This window comes from Pelobates fuscus, unplaced genomic scaffold (assembly GCF_036172605.1).
Source record: "Pelobates fuscus isolate aPelFus1 unplaced genomic scaffold, aPelFus1.pri scaffold_24, whole genome shotgun sequence".
NCBI lineage: Eukaryota > Metazoa > Chordata > Amphibia > Anura > Pelobatidae > Pelobates > Pelobates fuscus.
The window spans coordinates 179,988-205,251 of NW_026961888.1; the positions used below are offsets into that span (position 1 = coordinate 179,988).

At 45.3% G+C, this 25,264-nt stretch overlaps 5 protein-coding genes across 5 annotated transcripts; 3 read left to right on the top strand and 2 right to left on the bottom strand.

The window, feature by feature from the left end:
- Window positions 1–5,940: 5,940 nt before the first annotated feature.
- LOC134584836 (histone H1B-like) lies at window positions 5,941–6,588 on the top strand. The gene has a single exon (XM_063440655.1). The coding sequence runs from the start codon at window positions 5,944–5,946 to the stop codon at window positions 6,586–6,588; it is 645 nt and encodes a 214-aa protein (XP_063296725.1). The 5' UTR covers window positions 5,941–5,943.
- Window positions 6,589–7,463: 875 nt separating this feature from the next.
- On the top strand, window positions 7,464–8,541 carry LOC134584808 (histone H4-like). Its single transcript, XM_063440631.1, has 2 exons — window positions 7,464–7,721; window positions 8,464–8,541. Exons 1-2 carry the CDS (start codon window positions 7,464–7,466, stop codon window positions 8,539–8,541), a joined length of 336 nt encoding a protein of 111 aa, XP_063296701.1.
- Window positions 8,542–15,864: 7,323 nt separating this feature from the next.
- On the bottom strand, window positions 15,865–16,275 carry LOC134584809 (histone H3). Its single transcript, XM_063440632.1, has one exon. The coding sequence runs from the start codon at window positions 16,273–16,275 to the stop codon at window positions 15,865–15,867; it is 411 nt and encodes a 136-aa protein (XP_063296702.1).
- A 1,099-nt stretch (window positions 16,276–17,374) lies between these two features.
- On the bottom strand, window positions 17,375–17,764 carry LOC134584852 (histone H2A type 2-B-like). The gene has a single exon (XM_063440669.1). The coding sequence runs from the start codon at window positions 17,762–17,764 to the stop codon at window positions 17,375–17,377; it is 390 nt and encodes a 129-aa protein (XP_063296739.1).
- Window positions 17,765–18,059: 295 nt separating this feature from the next.
- On the top strand, window positions 18,060–18,440 carry LOC134584768 (histone H2B 1.1-like). The gene has a single exon (XM_063440596.1). It carries the CDS (start codon window positions 18,060–18,062, stop codon window positions 18,438–18,440), a length of 381 nt encoding a protein of 126 aa, XP_063296666.1.
- The last annotated feature ends 6,824 nt before the right edge of the window (window positions 18,441–25,264 follow it).

Sequence of the window (25,264 nt, forward strand, 5' to 3'; positions counted from 1 at the left end):
GGTGGGTGGCGCAGGCAGTGAGCCCACGATGTGCCGAGTACGCCCTGTCCCACTCATCATTAGAAAATGTTTGGCCTATTTCCCCGTGCCATTCTCTTTTTATGTGCTCTAGTGTGTGTGTTTGTGCGGAGACTAGTTTTTGATACCCCCAAGACATTGTCTTTTTGAGAGGCGCCGCTCCCACGCATTGCCTTTCAAATATCGTCATTTCTTTACTGTCGCTGATACCTGTTTGGTGTTTCAGTTTGTCTGCTACATATGATTTGAGTTGTAGGTAGGAGAATGTGGTCTTGGTGGGCAGTGTGTATTCCTTCTGGATGTCTAGCAGTGTTTTTAGTTTTCCCCTGTCTATAACTTGGTATATGTGGTGTATACCCCCTTTCTTCCATGTTTCCCATGCGAATGTGGGGATTTCGATGCCTATTGTTTGTATTGGCGTGGCCATAGATAGTTTAGGGCTCGACATCATTTTATGTTTCATTGTGTCCCACATTCTTAACAGGTTCTGTGTGCTGGGTAGTAGGGCCTCACGTGTGTGCTTAGGGCATCTATGTAACCATAATATAGCTTTGAGGTCTTGTTGAGGTGCCCAGTGGGATTCTATTGTTACCCATTGTGGGGTTTGGGTCGGGAGGTTTATTTGTGCTATGTTATGGAGGTATGCTGCTCTACAGTACGCCGTTAGATTTGGCAGGCCCAACCCCCCTTTGCTCACTGGTTGTTGCAACGTTCCCGCTGCTACCCGTACCTTTTTTCCTTCCCATATGAATGTGTTAAGGGAATGTTGCATATTTTTTAGGAACTTTTTCGGGATGGGTATTTGCAATGTACGAAAGAGATATTGAATTTTGGGTATAAGTGTCATTTTTACCGCAGCTATGCGGCCTGTCCAGGATAGAAACTTTCCCTTCCATTTTTGTATGGTGTCCATGATCACTGTTCGGAGACTTTCGTAGTTTAGTTTAAATAGTCGTGCTGGGTTTCTGGGAATCTTAAGTCCCAGAAACGACACGTAGTCGTCCCTCCAGTCCAGTTGAAATGCCATTTTCAGCCTGTCCACTAGGTCACTATCCAAATTTATCCCCAAAGCTTGCGTCTTAGTGACATTTAACTTGTAGTACGAGACTGCCCCATACTCATGTATTTGTGCCATCAGGTTTGGTAAGGATATTAACGGTTGTGTAATTGTTACCAGGATATCATCCGCGAAGAGGTTTAATTTGTACTCTCTCTCTCCCAGGGTTATTCCCCGTATGGATCGGTCTGCTCTTATGGCTGCTGCCAGTGGTTCCAGCGCTAGAATGTATAGTAACGGGGATAAGGGACATCCCTGTCTCGACCCATTAGTTATCGTAATTTGTTTAGACATGAATCCAGCATTCAGTACCCTTGCCGTGGGACGGGAATACAGTGCTTTTACTGCACTCAAAAACCCCTGGGGGGATTTGTATTTGCGGAGCACAGCTTCCAGAAACGGCCAGGCAAGCCGATCAAAAGCTTTTTCGGCATCCAGGGAGAGTAGAACACCCCCTCCCCGGATCCGAAGCAGGCTGTGCACAAGGTCCACTACCTTCCTTGTGTTGTCGGATCCCTGTCTACCCGTGGTGAAGCCCACTTGGTCGTCATGTATCAGTGTGGGGATGATGTGGGTGAGCCTGGTGGCTTGGACTTTAGCATATAACTTGGTGTCAGTATTGAGCAGCGATATCGGTCTAAAGTTTTGGCTACACGTGGGGGATTTCCCTGGCTTGGGCAATGTAACAATATGCGCTTCTAGCATATCTGCGGGGGTTTTCTCTTTCTGCGTGGATACATTAAACAGGTTGGCTAGGTGTGGGGTCAAGGTGCTGGCAAATTTCTTATAGTAGGCGTTCGTGAGGCCATCCGGCCCTGGTGCTTTCCCAGGAGGGAGATGTGTGATGGCCTGCAGAATTTCGGCCTCGGTTATAGGGGCCTGTAGTGTGTTTATTTGTTCCTCTGTTAGTGAGGGTAGGGTTATTTTTTCCAGGTAGCGTTCTATGTTCCCAAGGGTTGGCTGTATGGTGTTTGGATCTTGCCCTAAATTGTACAGGGTCGTATAGTAGTCTGCAAATATGTCGCTGATGTCTTTGGGCGTTACTCTTTTCTCCCCATTGGAGTTTAGTAGGTACGGGATCTTTGTGTTCATGCTTTTTTGTGTTAGTCTTCTGGCTAGAAGTTTGCTCGCCCTATTGCCTTGTGTATATTGCGTCGCCTTGAGTTTTCTAAGGCTAAATCCCATTACTGCCAGGTCGTGTTCCCTAATGTCATTTAGTTGTTCCTTTATTTTCGTCTGTAGCATTGGTGACGGGGTCAGTTGGTTTTGTTTGTTGAGGCTATACAGTGTTTTCAGCCAGCTTTTCATTTTTGCCTGAGATTTCTGTTTCAGTGCGCTAGCTTTCCCTATGATTAATCCTCTGATTACTGGTTTGTGTGCTTGCCAGAGGGTTTCTGGGGAAATGTCTGGGTGTGTGTTCGTCTCAAAATACTGTTTAATGTCTTCCCCTAAACGCTCGCAGAAACGCTCATCATGTAGTATGGACTCATTCAGCCGCCAAGGGCTGCGATGTTTGTAGTCATAGGCATCCTGTAGTTCTAGGGTTATGGGGGCATGATCGGACCACGTGATGGTACCTATGGAGCAGGCCTTAAGCTGATTTAGGAATGAGCCTTTTATGTAAAACCCGTCTATGCGAGAATACGTGTTGTGTGCTTGAGAAAAGAAAGTATAATCTCTCTCTTCCGGGTGTAGCACCCTCCATGCGTCGTATAAGTCATGGTCTCTAAATAGTCGCGTTAGAGGTTTACATTCTCGTGTCAGTGTTGTGGACCTGGGTGTGTGTGGGGGGACCGTGGTGTCCCATCGCGGATCCAGAATGTGGTTCAGATCTCCACATATGGTGGTAACGCCTCTTTGAACCGGTGTGATTTGTGCAATCAGTTTATGCAAAAAATTTCTCTGATTTGTGTTGGGTGCATACATGTTGATTATCGTGTGTTCCAGATTATTAATTTCACACACTAGTATTATATATCTCCCTTGCGGGTCTATAGATTCGTATAACAGCTTAAAGGACACATCTCTACTGATTAAGATAGATACTCCCCTAGTTTTTGATGTGTAGGTGCTATGGTACTGCGTGGGGAATTGTGCCCGTGCTATGGTTATGGTCTGTTTAAGGTGGGTTTCTTGTAGGCATACAACATCGGGGTGTATTTTGTGCAGATCTCTGGTCAGGCAGTGGCGTTTCACCGGGGTATTCAACCCCTTTACATTATGACAGTATATTCTCATGTTGTATTGGGTATACTGGCGGTTGTTTCGTGGGTCATTGGGTGGCAAGATTTGTCTGTAGGTGCTACCTTCTTTAGTGAGTATCCTGATCCTAAGGGCTCGTGTAGCAGTCCCGCTGCTCATTCCCCATGTGACCAACTTTATTCTCTGGAGGTTCCCTGACATAGGTGTATGCTCTCCCTGATTTGCGCTTGTCTTGTGCTTAAGGGTTGACCTGCGGACTGGTCCCTGTTTGGAGGGTGAGGGTTGGAGAGGTGGGTATAGGTAGGGTGCAACAGTAATGCAGTCTTTTTCCATAACATAGGAAGAAAACATTACAACATTTAACATATATACAGTAAAATCAAGATCAGTGTACATTTCCCAATGAAGGGTGAGGCACTAACTAGATAGTGCCGGGTAGGAGCGTGGTAGTCGTGTGCGTGTATAAGAAGTAGAGATCAGTGGGTGAGCTCGCTAGGCCCGATATGTGCTGTCATTCATCACATGACAGCCATGTCCGTGTCGTGTGTTGATTACTTATCGGTAGATGCGGGTGAAGCCTGGGTTCTTTCTTCCCTTACAATGGCAGCCTGCTTCTACCAGTGTGTGCAACTACTTTTTTTTTTTTTTTTTTTTTTTTTTTTTTTTGTTTTGTTTGTAACGTGTCTCTGCCCTATCAATAGGCACTTTTTTACCCACGGGAACTATCTCTCGTTCCCGGTATCGTCTATACGTTGTTTCATCTGTTTGCATGTGTGTGGTGCAGCCTCATGGTATAGCCTTGTGTTATGCGGATGTGTGGTGTAATTATACTTGCGACTCGTTGGATGACCAGTCTTGGTCGGGACCTCGTTTGGTACCGCAACAGAGTCCATATATTTGTCAGTCAGTTCATTTTTTTTGCTTTTTCCACTCCGGTGGCATTCTGGCTCGTGGTGCAGCGTTCTTTCCCTCTGGGTTCGTTGCAATGTTCCAGCTGCGCAGGATTTTCCGACCCTCCTCTGGTGTGCTGGCCGTCGTCACCGTACCGTTTCTCCTTATTAGAAGGCGGATTGGGTATCCCCATCTGTATTGCACATCGTTCTGTCGCAGTGCTTCCGTGATGTCTTTGAATTCTTTTCTCTTTTGAAGTGTGGCCGCTGATAGATCAGTGAATACTTTGATGTGTCTGTATTTCTGTGGCAATTCACGTTCTCCCCTTGTGGCTTGTAGTAGTGCCTCTTTTACATGGAAGTAGTGCAGATGTGTGAGCACATCCCTGGGGGTATCTTGTGGTAGGAACGTTGGCTTTTGGACCCTGTGGTACCTGTCTAAAAGTAGTACCTCTGCGGGCAGGTCTGGTGCTAGTTCTTTAAAGTACCCTATCAGGAACGCATGGAGCTCCTGCTGCTTCACTTCTTCAGAGATGCCTCTTATTCGTAAGTTCTGGCGCCTAGAGCGATCCTCTAGGTCCATTACCTTGCGCTGTGTGAATTCCAATTGTTGCTGTACATGCTGCATCTCGTCAGCCATGTCATTATGTGCTGCAGCTTGGTCTTCCACTCTCTGTTCCACATGTGTTGTCCTGTCTCCCAGTTCTTGCACTTCTTTGCGAAGTTCCCGCAGGGTGCTCTGGATTGAGGTGAGAATTTTGCTGGACATGTCGTCCAGACAGCTCTGCAGGAAATCCTGCGTGACAGGCAGGTTTTGCGGCCCAGGAGACGATTGCAGCGGCACTGTGTCATTCCCGCCGTCGCCATCTTGGTCCCGTTCCGTGAGGCCTGAAGTTTTAGGCGTCGATGTACGGGTCTGAAAAAAGTCGGATCGGTCCGTTTTTTCCGTTTGTTTTTTCTGCTTCGTGTTAGCCATGATGTTTCCCAGTAGTCAGGTCTTTTGGAGTCAGCGATAAGCTTTTTTCTTAGCTTTGTTGGGCCGGCGGCTTGCGGAGCTCAGATCAGTGCGACCATCCGCGTTGCTCGCTAGGCCACGCCCCCACAGTGTGTGTGTTTTAATATAACTGGTCTTAGTTGTTGTTAGAGGGTAAACATAGATATATAACATACAATTATGTAATTATGTAATTTAAAAATTGCCACGACTAAGAGCTCTTCTGCTATGATCTTACTACATCCTACCTGAGCTACCTGTCTGAACAAACGAGGATCAAAATCCCTTTTCTCTGTTTCTTTACGACACGAGCTTCAACCCACCTTGATAACACGGGCCCCTTCCCTTTCTTGCATAAGAGTGAGAAAGAAAACCTTGGAATATATTCTTTTAATAGTTATCACAGTAATGTTTGTGGAGAACATCAGGCTCATCCCAAAGGAGATGTGTCAGCTTTCACCGGCTCTGCTAGATCGTGACAACCCTCGGGACCCATGGAGCTGCTAATGAATTCTTGGTTAGATAGTTTAGTACATTCCACGATAGATGGCATCGACCTCCGTCCTCTTATTTTACCTAAATGTATTCGTTTTATCCATTCGGAAACACAGTGTGAGAGCAGAGTGTGAAAAGATGGAGTAGGGACAGTGGAGGGTGTGTCATAAGACTGTATCCAATCAGAGCGTGGTTAGATCAGCCAATAAGATGCTAGCTGGAGATGTATAATTTGGAGGCTGCTGCGGGCGCGTATTATTGCTTGATCTTCATAGAGAATAGTGACCATGTCTGAAGCCGCCCCAGCTCCCGCCGCCGCACCTGCGGTAGAAAGCGCCTCCAAGAAGAAGCAGCCCAAGAAAGCAGCCGGTGTCAAGAAAGCCGCTAAGCCCTCCGGTCCTAGCGTGTCCGAGCTCATTGTCAAAGCTGTGTCCGCTTCTAAAGAGCGCAGCGGGGTGTCCCTGGCAGCTCTGAAGAAGGCTTTGGCTGCTTCTGGTTATGATGTGGAAAAGAATAACAGCCGCCTCAAGCTGGCTCTCAAGGGCTTGGTGACTAAAAGCACTCTCGTCCAGGTCAAAGGAAGCGGAGCTTCCGGCTCCTTCAAGCTCAACAAAAAGCAGGCGGAGAGCAAGGACAAGGCTACCAAGAAAAAGGCACCGGCTAAAGTCAAGAAGCCTGCCCCGAAGAAAGCCACCAAGTCTCCAGCCAAACCTAAGAAGGTAGCTGCAAAGAGCCCGAAAAAGGCCAAAAAGCCGGCCGCCTCCGCTAAAAAGGCCACCAAAAGTCCGAAGAAAGTCAAAGCCGCCAAGCCCAAGAAGGTAGTGAAAAGCCCGGCTAAGAAGACCGTGAAGAGCCCTGCCAAAAAGGCAGCCAAACCCAAAGCCGCAAAGAGTCCTGCAAAGGCTAAAAAGGCAGCTCCCAAAAAGAAATAAGCCTTGCTCGCATTTAATTTTATTTTCCAAACCCCAAAGGCTCTTGTAAGAGCCACCACATTCTCATTTCAGAGCTATATATCAGTGATGGCAACGTGTTTGTTTTGGTGTCATGTCACACATATCGTTCCCCCTCCATCCCTCATTCTAAAGTCAGGAATAACCTAATGAATCCTGTAATCCCAGCATCTAGTGCTCGAAAAGATTACACAGGAATGTATCTTGTCGGTGTGGCTAAGTCCCCGTATACCAGTGCTACACTTGAGCGTTGATTTTTTTTATTTTTTAGAAATTCCGTTCTAAGATACTGAGGGTGTTTCTTCATTAAATTGCGAAAGGCCAGTTTTAGTGAGAAACGCATATAATATATAGAATATCACACAGTGTCCTTCCAGACTAGATTTAATGTTATTGCCTTTTTCAGTAAGATAATAAAGCAGAACATATTTTAGGGATTGCGATTTTGTACATGGTGATAATAAAAGGGACTGTCCTCGTCCTCTCTCCACGTGTGAAACGGGCGCTTATTTCGATATTCAAAGAGTGATAAAGCCCAAGAAATGATACCTTGTGCAGTAGCTAAGCCGACTATCAAAGAAACACTAAAGACATGATAAAATGATTATACTTCAAAAGACTTCACGATTGTGAAATCTTTTGAAGCATAAACAGCTTTGGTTTTAAAAGCCAGAACCATTTCGAGCACGGAAGGAGAGGGTTAAGCATATTATTGAGAGGAAAAAAAAAAGTGAAGGGGCGTGTTTAAAACGCCCGCCTCCTTTGCTGCAGGTCCCCATACGGTCCGTCCGAGGAGTATATAAGGAAGAGCTTTGCACAGCATCTCATATCGTTCGTGCAGAAAGAAGAGCAGAACCATGTCTGGCAGAGGCAAAGGAGGAAAGGGTCTCGGAAAAGGTGGCGCTAAGCGTCACAGGAAGGTTCTTCGTGACAACATCCAGGGCATTACCAAGCCTGCAATTCGTCGCCTTGCTCGCAGGGGAGGCGTGAAGCGTATTTCCGGCCTCATCTATGAGGAGACTCGCGGGGTGCTGAAGGTATTCCTGGAGAACGTCATCCGGGACGCCGTCACTTACACCGAGCATGCCAAGAGGAAGACTGTCACCGCCATGGACGTAGTTTTTTTTTTTTTTTTTGAATTCTTTATTTTTGTAGTGCATGAAAGTATAACAAGAGGGCTTGCCATGCCCCAACAGTATTGAGAAGTATATAACCAGACATATGTTAACAGTTGGTCAGCATGTGGAAAGATCAGCACAATTTTTTCATTATAGTCCCAAATAACAATCATGAAGATAGAAAATATAAACAGTACATACATAGATATTTTGATTAGAGAGTTCGTACATGAACATTTCTGTAAACTTTGTTTGGCGAATTCCATAACCCACGGTTTGATCAGATTAGGTTAGATAAAGTGACAATTTGAATATAGAAATTCGGTATATAACATTGTAAAACTTAATGTGTAAATCATAATAGCGGTTGCACTGTTTAGTAAGTTGCCTGCAAATACTTGTGAGGTCATAGAGGTATAGGTAACTTTACATGTCTTATACCTATTCCGAACTTTATAGGCATATTCACATCATCTAGTCCTTAGTTGCCTCTGTCAGAGAGACCGTTGTCTAAGTCGTTCGTTTAAGTACGTTATCGTCTTTGCAAATCAAATACTGCGCCACCAGCCGCCCGTGGATAGTGTCCAGAAGGCTCCTCCCCCACTTTTCAGTTGGTTATCATGGAAATGGTATGATTGGTTGTCTATAGAGTTCCCAGTCTCGTGAAATTATTCCACGGAGCCCAAACTTTGGTATATCTCATATAGTTCCCTGCTTTAGCATGTGTTATTCCTTCAAGTTGTTTTGTGTCCTCAACCCTCTGAATCCACTCCCTGAGCGAGGGAGGGTTTGGCTTTTTCCAGTGTTTGGGGATTAGTTGCGTGGCAGCCATGACTAAGTGGCGGAGAAGGGCAGTTTGCATTTTTGTAAAACCCTGAGGAGGCATGAGGAAGATGTATTGATCTGGGGCTAGTATGAATTTGGTTTGGAAAATGCTTTGTATAATAGTATGTATCCTGTTCCAGAATTTAACTACTTGCGGGCATTGCCACCAAATGTGAGCATGAGTTGCTCCTGTTTGGCAGCATCTCCAGCACTGATCTGGAGAGGTGGTGTGTATCATGTGGATCTTCGCTGGGGTATGATGCCACCTCGTTAATCTTTTATAATTGCTCTCCTGTGCTGATAGGGAAATAGTAGATGTGTGTGCTGCTTTGAATATGCGGTGCCATTGTAGGCCTGTTAAGTTTACCTTCAACTCTTCTGTCCATTTAACTGTATACCCTGGAAGAGTATTCTCTTGAGATTCTCTAAGCAGCGTGTACATTGATGATAAGATTTTCTTAGTGAGCGGGTGTGAGGAGCATAGTTGTTCTAATTTTGTGAGTGGTCTGTTCCCCAAGGGTAGTAGGTTTTGCGTCTTGATGAAGTGTTTCAGTTGGTGGTAGTGTAAGAGTTGTATTACCGTCGGATTTTCGTGCGGTAAAATTTGGAGTAAAGTCTTAATTTTGCCGTCCTGTAGCACATCACGTAATTGTAGAGTCTCGTTTTTGTGATAAAGATCAAAAGATTTGCCCGAGTTCCCCTGTTGAAAGTAGGGATTGTGAGTGATGGGATATAGCGGAGAGGGGATTGGGGAGATGTCAAGCTTTTTTCTAAGTTTGTGCCACAGTTTGAGGGTTGTGTCAATCGTCGGGTGGGATTTGTGGGTTCCCTTAATGGGAAGAGTAGGATTGGAATGGAACCAAACGCATGTATGTAGTGGGGAGCTGTGGAGGGCATTTTCAATGGTAACCCATTGTTGGGTTTGTGTGTTTTTGGTCCATTCATAAACCCTTTGTAGATGTAATGCCTGGTGGTATAACTCAATATCAGGGAGATTTACTCCCCCATTTCCTTTGTTTCTCGTCAGAATGGAGTGAGCTAGCCTTGGTGGTGTGTGTGCCCATAGAAATTTTGTGATTATGGATCTGCTTGTGTTGAAAAAGGTGTGTGGGATTGCGATGGGCAGAGTTTGCAGAAGATACAAAAGTCGTGGTAGCACATTCATTTTAATTATATTGATTCTGCATAGCCAGCCAAAGCAAGGTTTGTGCCAGTTCTGCAAATCTTTAGTGATGTTAGCTAGCAGAGGAGGGAAGTTTAATGTATAAATCAATTCCAATTTGTTTGGAATGTGCACCCCTAGATATTTAATCGACCCTGGGGCCCAGTTGAATTTGAATTTGGACTGTAGTAACATATTGGTGTTTCCCGTTGTGTGAATTGGTAGAATGTCACATTTTGTTAGGTTCGCCTGGAAGTTGGATATTCTGCCATATGCTTCCATCTCCAACATTAAGTGAGGTAAAGTTGAGAGTGGATTAGTGATCGTGAATAAGAGGTCATCTGCAAAAGCAGTGACCTTGTATTCCTGTTTATCAATCTTAAAGCCCTGAATATGTTTGTTGTCTCTGACGCCCTGAAGGAACGGTTCTAAGATTAATATGAATAGGATAGGGGAAAGAGGACACCCCTGTCTCGTCCCATTAGTGATGGTTACTGGTTGGGATAACTGGCCATTGACCCTCAGTCTGGCTGTCGGTGCAGAATATATAGAGTTTAGCCATTCTTGCCAGCGTGGTCCAAAACCTAACTGTTGAATTGTGTGATGTAGTAACGCCCAACTGACTCTATCAAATGCTTTCTCCGCATCGATAGCTAGGAGAATGCTTTCTATTTTGCGCGATTGGGCCCAATGTACAAGATTAATAATTTTAGTTGTGTTGTGTTTTGCTTCTCTGCACGGAACGAAACCGGCTTGGTCTTGGTGGATAAGGCCGGGTAGTAGAGGTTTCAATCTATTGGCCATTATTTTGGTGAGTATTTTGATGTCTGCATTTATCAAAGAAATAGGTCGATAGCTGCCACATGCCTTATGATCTTTACCTGGTTTCGGTATTAAAGTGATGGTTGCCTCTAGTGCAGACTTGGGGATGATAGATGACAAGTTTTGGGCGTTAAAAGCAGTAGTGAAGGGTTGTGCTAGGATTTGAGACAGTAATTTATAGTATTTCCCAGTGAAGCCGTCTGGGCCTGGGCTTTTACCAATGGGGATAGTTTTAACTACCTGAAGGAATTCGTCGATGGAGATGGGTTCGTCAAGAAATGCTTTATCTATGGGTGGTAAAGTATGTTTAATCCTGGGTGTTAGGAAATCTAGTATATCTTGTGAGGTGGGTTGGGAGGTTTTCAAGTTGTATAAGTTAGTATAAAATTTATGGAAAGCTTTGAGTATGTCTGGCATGTGGCTGGTAGGATCGCCATTCTCCATATTAATTTCGGAGACAAAGCTGGATTGTCTTTCTGCCTGAAGTGCCTGAGCAAGGAATCTCCCCGCTTTGCCTCCCTGTGTGTAGTAAGATCCCTTGGTGAGTGAGAGCTTACGTTTTGCGTTTAATGTAAGGATCGATGTGAGTTCAGACCTTTTAGAGAGCAGAAGATTGTAATTTTCTAGGGAAGAGGCGCCCCGGTGTTGGCTTTCCAGATTTTTAATATCTTGTGTGAGTTTGGTAATTGTTTGTTCCCTCTTACGTTTTAGTTTTGATGCTATTCTAATTAATTCTCCTCTAAGTACAGCTTTATGTGCTTCCCATGTCATGATTGGCGTCGTGTCTGGGTTGGTATTTTCTTTAAAGTAATTCGTGACTGTTTCTTTTATTTGAGAAACAGCTTCCTCATTGTTCAGTATCATGTCATTAAGTTTCCATTGAGGAGCCGACTTAGGGATTGAAGGTATGGTCAGCTTGAGTGTAAGTGGTGCATGGTCTGACCACGTGATCGGGCCATAAGAGGCTGATGTAATCAGGGGCAGATGTCTATGATGGAGAAAAATTGTGTCTATTCGTGTGTAAGTGCCAGTGGGAGGTGAGAAGAAGGAGTAGTCTTTTGTTTTAGGATTGACTGCTCTCCAGCTATCAAATAGTTGAGCTTCATAGAGGATATTTTTCATATGTAGTCTCGTTTGCGTCAGATAGCCCTGCGATGAGGAAGTAGTGTCAAGGATTTCATCTAGGGATATGTTGATGTCTCCCCCCATGATAAGTATTCCTTCATAAAAGGAGGATAATTTGTGTAATATTTTATTGAGGGAGTGTGGTTGTTTTTTGTTTGGTAGGTAGATATTTGCCAATGTGATTTGAGTGTTTCCTAATTTGCCCTTCACAAATATATATCTACCAGCATCGTCTAGTAATTGATCCTGAAAAATGAATTGTGTCTGACGGCTGACCAGGATGGCCACACCCCTCGCTTTAGCCTCAGTGTAGTTGCTAAAGTAACCTCTTGGATAGTCCCTATTCTGAAGTCTGGGAGGAGCATCTTTACGAAAATGTGTTTCTTGTATATAAACAAAGTTTGCCCTATGTTTGTGGAAATCTGTTAGAGCTATGGACCGTTTCTCAGGAGTATTTAGTCCCCTAGCGTTTTGTGTGACAATAATTATATTGGACATTGCTATGGTGCGGTTGTTAATATGGTGCTTGGATTGTGTTCAATGCTAGTGTATTTTGGAGATTCAAATGGGTGTTATTGGTGCGATAACCTCCCAAGCCTTCCTGGTTTTTTAAGGAAGTTTGGAGTATGGATGGGGTGAGGTGGTGATACTGGTTACCTTGCAGATAGGATGTTCTGTAGGAGACCAGAGATTCCTCCCGGTCGGCCCCGGGCAGCTGGCTGCGCAGTAGATTTAGTGTTCACAGTCGATGATATGTCTCAGTCACAGAAGCACAGGTGTGCGGTATAAGCTGTCCGTGGAGTAATTTGTCAGGCACTAAGCGAGCACCACTGTATATATATTACAACAACGATAAGAAAAGAGAAGTTAATACATAGAAAAATAACACGTATAAAATGTATCACTAACAATAGCAATAACAACAAAGCCCTTCAGTATATTTAGATTGACCTCTCGATATTATGAATACAAAGGTTATTCCACAGGTAAGTCGTAATTTCAAACGTAGATGTGAATATATTGTATCTGAAAAGTATTTCTCTCTGTGTTGTGAACGCTCTATCTCATAAAGAGTTGTCTGTACTGTGTAGTAATACTATGAAAGATTAGATGGAGATTAAACCCAACAATGTGGGTAGTCTGTTTTCCCTTAAGGGGAATAAAGTTCAGTCTCTTTATCAGAGAGAGAACCGTAGTTTATTTGGGGTTGTGTGCTACGGGTGTGTATCTAGGACCCGGGGCTTATCGATCCTATTTGCTTAAATAACCTTTAGGAGAGAAGGTCAGGGGACCTATATTTAATAGAACAGGTAGTATAAACAGTGTGTGAGAAGATCTCAATTAACCAGTTAATGGGATCCTAGTCCGCGTTGTGGGGTGATTCCAGTTACTCTTTATTTTTTTTTTTTTTATTTTTTTTTTTTTTTTTTATTTTTTTTTTTTTTTAATTATTTAAAAAATTTTTAATTTGTTTTGAAATTTTTATATATATATATATATATATTTTTTTTTTTTTTTTTTTTTATGAAATAACGTTTACGTCCAATTGTCATCTAGCCGGTCTCAAAGTATGAGCCTTAATCCCTTATCTAATCAAAGTGTAAAGTACATAAATAGCTGAAGTTAAACCAGTTTAGTGTGGTTTCTCATCTATAGTTACTCTAGGGAGTCTCGTATGAATGACCCAGTTTTATTTCCACTATTAGATTAGAAAATCCTGGAGTCCCTGATTTGTTGTGCTACTAATGGACTTGCTTGGCTTAAGGACTTATTACGGGTATATTAACAGTAAACATTAGACAATAAAACCTATAGATATATATAGAAAGCTGTACAAAATGTGTAAAACTTAGGAATTGTGAACACAGCGTATGTGTCCGGACTGTCTTTGGGTATACGACCTGATAGCGCAAGTCATTAATCTCCCAGCATAAAGGTGGTTGCTTCAAAGGCTCAACGACTTTGTCCGATCAGGTTTAGGTGAAAGTCTTGATGTCCAGTGCTTACATGCGTCTCAAAAAGCTACAAACGAGGCATGTGCAAGATAGATAGAGATTTGGGTTGTATGTGGCTGGTATCAGTGGATTTTAGATGAAAGAGAACCCCTATCGTCATCGTCCATTACATGTAGAGTAGACATAGAGGATTAATCGTTGGAGATTAGTCTCATGTGGTTTTGAGTGTTCAGCTGCCTTTCTCTTTGAAGATGCGGTGAGATGAATCTGTTCGGTGGTTTCCTTGGTTTCGCTGGGGTGGTCCATTTCTGTCTTTGTGATATTTGAAGGCTTTCTTGGTTCGGTATTGGATAGTTCCAGTCCATTATAACTGTGTCTGGCAGGTCCATAGCTCTTAGAAATGGGGGGACGTCCATGATCGAGGCAATTTGGTGGATGTTACCTTTGTTATTTACAATCAGCGCAAAGGGGAAACCCCAACGATATCTAATGCTCCTATTGCGTAGCAGTTCCGTGATTGGTTTAAGTGCCCGTCTGGCCTGTAAGGTGTACCAGGAAAGATCCGGATAGATCTGTATTGGATTTCCATGAAATAAAAGTGGTTGTGTTGTGTCCCTCAATGATCTCAGAATTGAATCTTTAGTGTTAAAATAATGCAGCCTGCAAATGACATCTCTGGGGGAATCCTGGGATAGTCCCCTGGGGCGCAACGAACGATGGGCCCTATCTAGGAGCATTTGGCTTGCGTTGGAGTCTCCTAATATGAGGGTGAATAGCTCAGTTAATACCCCTGGTAAATCTTCATTTAGGGTTTCTGGGATCCCCCTTATGCGTAGATTATTTCTTCTCCCACGATTATCCAAATCATCAATATGTCTCTGGGTGGCTGACATGAAGTGTATGTGAGATTCCAGAGTTGAGGAAATATTAACTATTTGGGCCTGCATTACATCCTTTTCTTCTTCCAGGTCAGTGACTTTTAGGTTAATTTGTTGAATTTCTGAGCCCATCTCCGCCATTTTAGCATGAAGTGTGGACTCTAATTTCCCAATTATATTCTGTATATCTGATTTAGATGGGAGATTCTGGATATCAGACTTAGATGGGAGATTTCTTAGCATATCTTTTATATCTAAATCCTCACTAATGTTTGGTGAGTTACTTGAACACTCCGACATGTGGGGGCTTTGTGGCTGTGATTCTATTACAGAATCAGTGTCCGCCATCTTGGAGAGCGCGGCCGCGGTCTCCGGCTCTCGATCGAGATTATCTTTAAAATATCGGGTGAGAGTGCCCGATTTAGCTGTGGGGGTCTTCCCTTGTTGCCCCTGTACCTGATTTTGTTTCCTGGGATTGCCCATGTCACTCACTTCTCTCCGATTGCAGCGGATTGTGCCCGGGTCTGGAGGAGCTGAATCAGAACGCGTCCATCAGGCTTCCCGGTTAGCCACGCCCCCTCCCATGGACGTAGTTTATGCTCTTAAGCGCCAGGGCCGCACTCTCTATGGCTTCGGAGGTTAAAACTCGGGCTTGACTTTACCGCACACCCCATTAACCCAAAGGCCCTTTTCAGGGCCACCCACTTTTTCACTAAAAGACTGAACCTAATCACTTTAACCCCTTCCACACCTGATAAATTGCCTGCTATCTACATAGATACACCGAGAAGGAGATAGTAGTAGAGGCTGCTCCCAAACATCTAGACGGGAAAGGTTGCTAAACACTGTATTTGTAGACCGCATTTTTGAACCATCGGAGGATTTGGAGCCGCCTTCTGTTAATGGTAGGGGATGTAAAAAAATATGAGCAAGTACGTACACACACACTGTCAAGAAAGCTCTGGTTTTGGTGTATTGTTACTGTTGCCTACATTTAATACATGCTTGCAGCCGCTTAAATAGAAACATTGTTACTAGCTTTGCATATGCACTCCTGTGTTAACTATGTATTCTCCTCTAAGCGAAAAAGTAGTCTTTTTCCTGCTGCCTCTCCACACGATGGATTCTAAATAGTGAAGTTATTGTAAAATCGCCAGTGAAATAGACCAGCAGAGATGATGGCTACATCGTTGCCTGACGTGAAAATGGGATATGTGGGGACATTTGAGCATTGTAGTGTGTGGGCTCCGTAGCTAGCCCGCTCAAAGTCACAGGCTAAAAGACACGTTTTTATGAATGTGTTGGAGCTCGTTCGAGTGCAGATTTGGTGGCTCTTAAAAGAGCCTTTGTGTTTTGTGTTAGCAGGTTTCAACTTAAGCACGTTCGCCTCGGATCCTACGAGCCAGCTGGATGTCTTTGGGCATGATTGTGACCCTCTTAGCGTGGATGGCGCACAAGTTGGTATCCTCAAAAAGACCAACCAGGTAAGCCTCGCTAGCCTCTTGCAGAGCCATGACAGCAGAGCTCTGGAAGCGCAGATCAGTCTTGAAATCCTGAGCGATCTCACGGACAAGGCGCTGGAAGGGCAGCTTGCGGATGAGCAGCTCGGTGGACTTCTGATAACGGCGGATCTCCCTGAGAGCCACAGTTCCTGGACGGTAACGGTGAGGCTTTTTCACTCCCCCGGTAGCTGGGGCGCTCTTTCTAGCAGCTTTGGTGGCTAGCTGCTTGCGGGGAGCCTTGCCTCCGGTCGACTTACGGGCTGTCTGCTTAGTTCTGGCCATTGTAGCAAAACGAAAGGGAATGAACGCTGCTCGCTGTAGCCTGGGCTTTATAGCCGATACGGCGTTTTCATTGGTTCATCAAGTGGGTGGTATGTTCTGATTGGCTGAAAACAAATAGTAAACCATTTCAAAATACCCGCTCAAATCAACTGCTTCTCATCCCCTCCCCCACATTCAAAATGCCCGCTCAAATCAACTGCTTCATCCCCTCCCCCCTCCTCCATCTATTGAGACCACGCGCCCAAAGAAGGGATCTAAGCCTTTAGTGACCCTTCCTGTCCTGACAGCATTTATTATAGACGCTACTAGTTGAAAGGAATGGCAGTGGGCAGTAATGGACGTATTCCTCCCAACATACTTATTAATAGCTGTATAGGCTTTATCGAGGGGGAGGGGTGCATGGGACATTGACCTCTTACACATGCAGAAAGGCCGCTTCTTTCGATGGGATAGAAGCCACGTCTGATAAAGGACTTTCACTCACAGGACGCTCAGTAGCCATACAAATGAGCTCCAGGAGACAGAGCAGCAGGAAATGTTACAAAGCATCCACTTATTGAAACAATGTTTTCAGCCGAGAGGCCAGGCTATTAAGGCTGCGTTAACTCATCCAGCAGCACAGACAACAGAGCTGTAGCGCCGCTAGGATTTGAACGCTCATAGTAGGTTTCACCCGGCATGTCCTCCAGACAGCGGGAGAGGGGGGAATCCTGAGAGTGAGCGACATGTAGAGATGCCCCGCTTAACAAAAGAGGACCTGTACACTATATACACTTGCCCCAATTGGTATTAATTTGCTGCTGCGTTTATCATAGACATGCATGGCAGCCATTGATTTTAACTAGTTCTATAGCTGGAATGTTGGACAGGATATGGACTGCAAATGGGACTCAGTCAGTGCTGTGACAGAAGCGCCCTAATATTTTAGCTTGCCTATGAGCTGCCAGCGTGGTGTGTGTGTGTGTGTGTGTGTGTAGATACAGGGAACGGTTTGCGCGCAGCAGAACAATTAATCGGCTCTTTGTGGAGAACGTGGGTGGCTCTTAAAAGAGCCTTTGTGTTTGGTAGGTGAGGGAGGCAGGTGCAGCAGCTGTCCGCTTTACTTGCTCTTGGGCTTGTGGCTCTCGGTCTTCTTGGGCAGCAGCACAGCCTGGATGTTAGGCAGGACACCTCCCTGGGCGATAGTCACTCCTCCCAGCAGTTTGTTGAGCTCTTCATCGTTACGGACAGCGAGCTGGAGATGGCGGGGAATGATGCGGGTCTTTTTGTTGTCTCTAGCGGCATTCCCTGCCAGCTCCAGAATCTCAGCGGTCAGGTACTCCAGCACTGCAGCCAGATAGACGGGGGCACCGGCTCCCACACGCTCTGCATAATTGCCCTTCCTCAGCAAACGGTGGACTCTGCCGACTGGGAACTGAAGTCCCGCTCGGGATGAGCGAGTCTTCGCCTTTGCACGGGTCTTTCCACCTTGCTTTCCGCGGCCAGACATGTTTGTTCTTGATTGAATGCAAGAAGATGAAAACTCCTCCCCTACCACAGGCTATTTATAAACACACTGTGCTCTGTGATTGGATGACTTTACAAGCAGCCAATTAGAGACACGTTATACAGGGAACCAATCTATTGCTGGAGCTAGTGTTAAACAGCCGCTTCCTTACGTCATCTGACTTTAGCAACCAATCGCAGGAAGGGAAGCGGAAGGGCCTCATTTACATGGTCCGCCTATAAATAGAACCGCCGGAGCAAGCAGCTTGCTATTCGCTCGCGAGCTAACAGCGTTAATCATGCCTGATCCAGCAAAGTCCGCACCAGCCCCCAAGAAAGGCTCCAAAAAAGCCGTCACCAAGACTCAGAAGAAAGATGGCAAGAAGCGTAGAAAGAGCAGGAAGGAGAGCTATGCCATCTACGTGTACAAGGTGCTGAAGCAGGTCCATCCCGACACCGGCATCTCCTCCAAGGCAATGGGGATCATGAACTCCTTTGTCAATGATATCTTTGAGCGCATCGCAGGAGAAGCTTCTCGCCTGGCTCACTACAACAAGCGCTCCACCATCACCTCCCGGGAGATCCAGACTGCCGTGCGCCTGCTACTACCCGGAGAGCTGGCAAAGCACGCCGTGTCTGAGGGCACCAAGGCTGTCACAAAGTACACCAGCGCCAAGTAAATGTCCGCCTCCCTGACCACCCGCTAACACAAAGGCTCTTTTAAGAGCCACCCACACTGTCTCTCTCAGAGCTGGCATCACACCCATGCATCAACTCTACAGCTTACTTGCTGCCCACCACAAGCTCACGCAAACGTGTAGCTTTCCTTTCACTTAACCCTTTCCATGCTGTCCTGTAACTCTGAAGATCTCGAGCTGCTCGTGTTTGCACATTTTAGACACTTGTATCACTCACATGCTGATTTAGCCACCTAATGCTCAGTTTGCTCCGCTCTATTACTTTCAAGTCTACCTAGATACCGGACTTGATCTTAGAAGATATTCGTTGGGCGGCTGTATATCTAGTAACTGTAGATTAGGGACAGGCTTCTTATTCAGGGTAGCGCTTGAAGTCGCATTAGGGATATTATAAAAGCTGCTACTGTAGGAGATCTTATACCTAATACTTTACCAAATGGCTACATGGCCAGGGATTTCACTCGATAAGTGTATCCGTTTCTTTCTCTTTTGTTATAGCCTATTGAAACAATGTTTCACTTCATCCTGATACTGTCTATTACTATGTTGCAACTCATGGAAGCCTAGTATGTGGTTCTATCGTCTTTTTGCTCACGCTAGTATTTTACTAGACTTTAAAAGGTCTTTTTGACATATATACCTCAAAACAGCTAGTGTGCAATATCTAGCCTACCTACCCTATGTTCTATCATTTCCACTAGTTATGGGGAATGTGCGCAGGCTTACTTTGGAACATTTAGCAGGCTTTTCCCTTTATTGCACATTGGATATGTACGGATTTATTTTTGTAATTGTCTTTATTTTGTGTAAGTCTTGATATTGGTGACTTCTTTTGGGGTATCCCACCCCTTTAGCTTTATTCTTATTAAAGGTTTAGTTGTATCCATTTGTTCAGCCAACCCCCGACTGAATTAGATACCTGTCCTTAGAAAGTATCTACATTAGTCCACATACGATTGTTCATTACTTTTTGGATACATGGAAATCCTCCTTTTTTTTTTTTTTTGATTTGGTGTTTGCCAGTAAAGAACAATTTAGACCATTGAGGCTTCATCTAAATATCAGCATGATGATTTCAGTGTCTGCAGACATGTTGAGCTTATTAAAGACAATCTGATAAGCCTGTTTTGATCTTAAAGACATAAGCATTTTATTTTTTTTGTAACTTGCCTTTTTTTCCTGTTTATTGCGCCAACACATTATACACTTTCTCACCAGATGTGCCTGTATACACTCAAACAGCGTTTTCCAATTGGTTTTCTGCAGGAACCTATGGTCCAGCGAGAACAAAACTGGAGTTCTGTAGTGATTTGCCCATTGGGTAGCCCATACACTTAAAGAAACCTGATGGGCATTGCTGCAGAGGGACTCGGTAAGCACTGTTTAATTGCCCAACGGAATCCCTGTAGCATGAGATGCTGGGAAGTGACTGACTATCATTACCTCCCAGCTTCAAATAGAAAATGCTGCACTGGAGGGAGAGAGACCGCAGTCGGCACTGAGCAGCGATTTAGGCGGCTGCCTAAGGCCTAACTCGCCATCGGGCAGGCATACTGTGTCAGGTACAAGGACCCCACACCTTGCCCGGTATGCTGCTGGTTGCGAGGTCCCTCCACTCTGTCCTGAGAAGCAGAAAGCCAGCACAGTCTGCAGCTCCGCTGACTATGCAGTGTCTCGCGATCTCTGGCCAATCAGACCGTCGCCGCGGGATACCACTTCAATGCTCTGTTTTCTGGATATTGTGAGGCACTGCACAATCTGCAGCTCACACCTGGTGGAGTTGCAGACTGTGCAGTCTCTCAGGGCAAATTGTAGAGAGAGCTTACTGGAGCACCAGGGATCAAAGACACCAGGGGCCACCAGTTGCAATCCCCTCCCTCACTTTCACACCACTGTGCAACCCGCTCCCTTACTGTGTCACCCCGTCTCTCCCTCAGGCACTCTACCACCGTTCAACCTCTACCACCGTGAGGTTGGAGTGCCTCGTGTCGCCTGCTGCGTTCAGATAGCTGGGGTGGTGATTGATGCCACAGTCTGTTCCCCCAGTGGGGACCGGGATAACCCCCACCGGTCCAGAGGGGGGGGGGGGGGGGTAGGAGACCTGTAGAGACGCTTGGTGTGTCTGGCGTCGGGGTGAGCGGCCGTCTCTCCCCGGCTCCAACTTTAGTAGGCCGCACTCGGCGTTTCGGTTTCCCTGCCTCGACGGGTTTCAGAGGGGTGTCCTTCGGTTCCGCAGTGCATTCCCAGCATGGGTAGCACAACCCGGTGAGTCTGCGGTCAGTGTAGCCGTTGAGTTTGACCCAAATTTGGCCCGTCAGGCGAGAGCTCGTGGTGCCCACGTCTGTACTGCTTGGCGGTCAGGCTCCGCCCCCTGGGTACGGATTTTTATTTAGCTTTCGGGTATTCACCTTTTTTCTCTACTCGCTGACACATATCAAAGGTTTGGCTATATCCCTGTATGATCCGATGATTCGCTTTCCAAATGCCTAATTGCCCTGCAAGGGGAATATCATGGCTGAGCTTCAAAATGCCCATTTGGTATAGTAGTCTTTGTGCCCTTAACGTAATCCTCTAGTTTGTTTGTTTGTCCGGTAGGTTTCCGGGGTTATATTGTATTGAACCATTCATTTCTCCTTGACCTTCTCGTATAGATGCATTTCTGATACTGCTCGATATGCCTCTGCCGGACAATTTGCTAGTTAAAATAGGTGCCCGGTTGTTTGTTGAAACACTTGAATCCACAGACAAAAACAACCTAGACCTCACCACATATAAAACACTTTTGGATAAACGCTCAGAGCTAGCCACCCTTAATGGAACACAAATCAAGAAAAGTCTTCTTCTTACCAGACACCGGTACTATACCCAAGGGGGCAAAGGGGGACGACTATCAGCGCAAGCTCTAAAAACACAAAGACAAACCACATTTATCTCATCCATACAGACTCCACAAGGGACCAAGTCAAATCTGATGGCGGACATCATGCTAGCCTTCCAGGAGTTTTACCACAAACTTTACAACTTGAGGGACTCTCCCCCCAGATGTTACTGACATAAGAGCCTTCCTCAAACAAAGGATCGCCAAGACAATCCCACCCAACGTACAACAAAGACTTGACTCTCCCACAACTAAAGAGGAGTTAGAAGTAGTGATACACTCCCTCCCACTAGGAAAGAGCCCGGGCCCAGATGTCTTCACGGCCAAATACTACAAGAGCTTTTCCATCCAGCTCATACCCCCACTCCTAGACGCACTCAACTCCCTACTTAAAGACAATTCCATACCCCCACAGGCATCGGAAGCCACTATTGCACTCTACCCAAACCAGGTAAAGATTTGACCCAATGTGGGAGTTATTGGCCTATCTCACTTAAAAATATTGATTTAAAAAATGTTCACTAAAACACTAGCTAACCGCCTACGCCTCAAGCTCCCAGAGCTAATTCACCCAGACCAGGCTGGATTTATACAAGGCCGAGAAGCTAAAAAATAATATCACCAAACTCATTAATCTCATGCATCACTCTGAACACACAAACACCCAGACACTGTTACTCTCCAGAGATGCCGAAAAGGCTTTCAACAGGGTGGACTGGTCCCTGATGCTTGCCACCCTGGAACAGATGGGCTTTGGCCCAAACTGGCTAAGGTGGATGGGAGCTATATACTCCAGACCAACGGCTAGGCTACTCGTGAACGGCCAACTCTCACTCCCAGTACCCATCTCCAATAGCACCCCTCTTTGTTTCGTCCTGGTCCTGGAGCCATTCCTCCAGGGAGTTAGAGAAAATCCTAACATCAAGGGTTTCAAATTTGGATGGGCAGAACACAAAATATCAGCATTTGCAGATGACATGCTATTCACGGTCTCCGAACCCAGCTCCTCACTCCCTCATATACTGGAGGAGATGTCTCTCTATAGCAAAGTGTTCACCTTTCATGCCACTCTAGGTAAATGTGAACTCCTCCCACTGAAAGTACTAAACTCGACCAAAACACATCTACAATCAAACTTCCCATTCTCCTGGGGAACAGAGCATATAACATATCTGGGGGTAGCACTACCATCCGTTATCTCACGACTATATGAAACCACCCCCCACCCCCCTGCTAATCCAAGCTAGAACTAAAGATCTTACTAAATGGCACACTTTGCAGTTCAGCTGGTTTTGCAGGATAAATATCCTGAAAATTAGTATTCTCCCAAGAATATTATACTTGCTGCAAGTTCTCCCGATCACTCTACCCACAACCTTCTTTGCTGCCATACAAAAACTATTTACGACATTTATTTGGTCCCACAAACGCCCCAGGCTAGCCTATCAGCTGCTCACAAGATCAAAGACGGAGGGGGGTCTGGGGCTGCCAGATGTGGAACGATACCACAGTGCAGTACTATTGGCCAGGATTTATGACTGGACAGGCAAGAACACGACCAAACAATGGGTAGATGTAGAGAATAACATCTTCCGTGTCCCCATACACACAATACCATGGCACAACTCTGGCCAATCCTTCCTTATGCACAAACAACACCCGACCATTACTCCGACACTGAGAATGTGGTCACACATGAGTCATTGGCGGCGGACATATCACCATACCCATCACCGCTATATCCACTGACTCACAATCCGCTCTTCAAGCCTGGTGAATCGGGAGCGGCATACAGATAATATCATACCACAGCATACCTACCTTCACGAGACCTCCTTGACAATGAGGGAGTTAGGCCCCTGTCGTCCCTACACCCGCAGGGAACTCCCACGACCCTTCAAAAATTTCTCTACGATCAACTCATTCACTTTTTGCGGACCAACAAATACCCCCAACAAGGTCACCGAGCACTGACCAAATTCGAACTTACGTGCACCCAATGCACACTCAAAAAGAAACAGGTCAAAACCACATATGCCTACTACAGGACACTAGCCAACCAATCAACCTACTCTACAAAAAACACTGGGAACAAGAACTGCACTTATCTTTCGCAGATAATGACTGGAAGCAAATATTCCTCCTGACACAAAAATCATCCACCAGCTTAGCGACACAAGAAAGTAACTATAAGAAGATAGCTAGATGGCACTACACCCCATCCAAACTCAAACGGGCATTCCCAGGCACGTCCAATAACTGCTGTAGATGACTAGAGGCCATTGGGGACACGGCTCACATCTGGTGGTCATGCACGGTGAACCAAAAGTTCTGGTCACGGATCTCCAGTCTCATACACCTCATAACGGGAACCACCATACCCTACCCACCTTAAACACTCCTATATCTTATATTGCCTCCCTCCATACCAAGGGACACTAGGACCCTAGACATACATCTGCTCAAAGCAGCAAATCTGCTTATCACCCTCCACTGGAAAAAAAAAATATACATGACCTCCTGGGAACCCTAGTGTAACTTCATGAACACCAGTCAAACAGACCGATAGTGACACCCAGCTGGAGATAATATGAGACCTTGAACTACCAGCGAATCTATTTGAATATCAACACCCTTATTATTTTTGGTCTTCACTTCCCCTCTATGTCGACTACAAGTATTTCTGTTACTGAATGTGAACTTTGTACTAGACATTATGACTAAAGCAGCAATGTTATACACATTTTTGAAGTATCAATTGTTACATTTGCAAGAATTTTAAAATAAACAATTTCTAAAAAAAAAAGGAAAAAGGAAAAAAAGCCGAACAGACACTGCTTGATCCGTTTTAGGTCAGCTTTGGGATTTCTAGGTAGTCTCAGTAAAATCCATCCTGAGTTCTCCTTATAACCGGCAGAAAAAAAAAAAAAAAAAAAAATATATATATATATATATATATATATATATATATATCTGCGAGCGGTTCAACAGAACACTGCTTGCCGAGACTGGGAGCGACTCCTACCGCACTTCTTATGTGCATATTGGGAGGTGCCGCAGGAACTGCTTTGGACTATTATATGGGAGAAGATTACGAGGACCTCATCACAGTGCATTGGGATGGGGGAATGTGCTAAAACTCTGTGACCACATGGAACAGTTGGCTAAGTTGGTAAAAGAGAACCTCCAAGCTGACAAGGGGTGACAGAAAGTATGGTATGACCGGGGTACCCGACTGCGTAGTTTCCGTGTTGGACAAAAGATTAAACCGGTCTGACATGATTAATTACAGGCGGCATGGCAGGGTCCCTACAAGGTGGTGGAGCATATCTGCAATACCACCTATGTGGTAGCCAGCTGTGCAGATGAGAGAGTAAACTGCTCCTTCCACGTTAATATGCTTAAAGAGTACAAAAAAAGGAAGGACGATGTAACTGCAGTGTGCGCCCCAGCTTCTGAGGATCTAGACAGCCTCGCATTACCTGACTTGCTAGAGGGAGACTCCCAAGTTGACCTTATCGCTCAAGTCAAACTAGGAGACAAACTGACTGATAAAGAAATAGTTCAGGCCCACAAATTATTGAAAGCTAAACGAAAGACCTTCTCCCAAGACCCTGGGTACATCACCCTGGCTGTACACAACGTGGAAATCCCAGGACAAGCACCTATGAGGCAACCACCCCTACCACATTCTCGAGGCAGTCCGGTAAGAGATACGGAAGGATATACAGTAAATGCTGTGACTAGGAGTGATTGAGGCTTCAGACTTGGCTTGTAGTCCTAGTACCGAAGCGGGACGGAACAACACTCTTCTGCGTGGACTACAGGCGACTGAACGATCGGACTCTTACCAACTCTTATCCCATGCCCTGGAGGAACTATTTCATCATATAGCATGGGGACAGTATCTCGCCACAACAGACCTATG

Excerpts from the sequence above, each read along its gene's own strand:
- LOC134584768 (XM_063440596.1), top strand. The coding sequence starts at position 18,060 with ATGCCTGATCCAGCAAAGTCCGCACCAGCCCCCAAGAAAGGCTCCAAA.
- LOC134584808 (XM_063440631.1), top strand. The coding sequence starts at position 7,464 with ATGTCTGGCAGAGGCAAAGGAGGAAAGGGTCTCGGAAAAGGTGGCGCT. Across the intron at positions 7,722-8,463 it reads AGACTGTCACCGCCATGGAC|TTGTTTTGTGTCCTCAACCC; the intron begins GTAGTTTTTTTT and ends TATTCCTTCAAG.
- LOC134584852 (XM_063440669.1), bottom strand. The coding sequence starts at position 17,764 with ATGTCTGGCCGCGGAAAGCAAGGTGGAAAGACCCGTGCAAAGGCGAAG.
- LOC134584809 (XM_063440632.1), bottom strand. The coding sequence starts at position 16,275 with ATGGCCAGAACTAAGCAGACAGCCCGTAAGTCGACCGGAGGCAAGGCT.
- LOC134584836 (XM_063440655.1), top strand. The coding sequence starts at position 5,944 with ATGTCTGAAGCCGCCCCAGCTCCCGCCGCCGCACCTGCGGTAGAAAGC.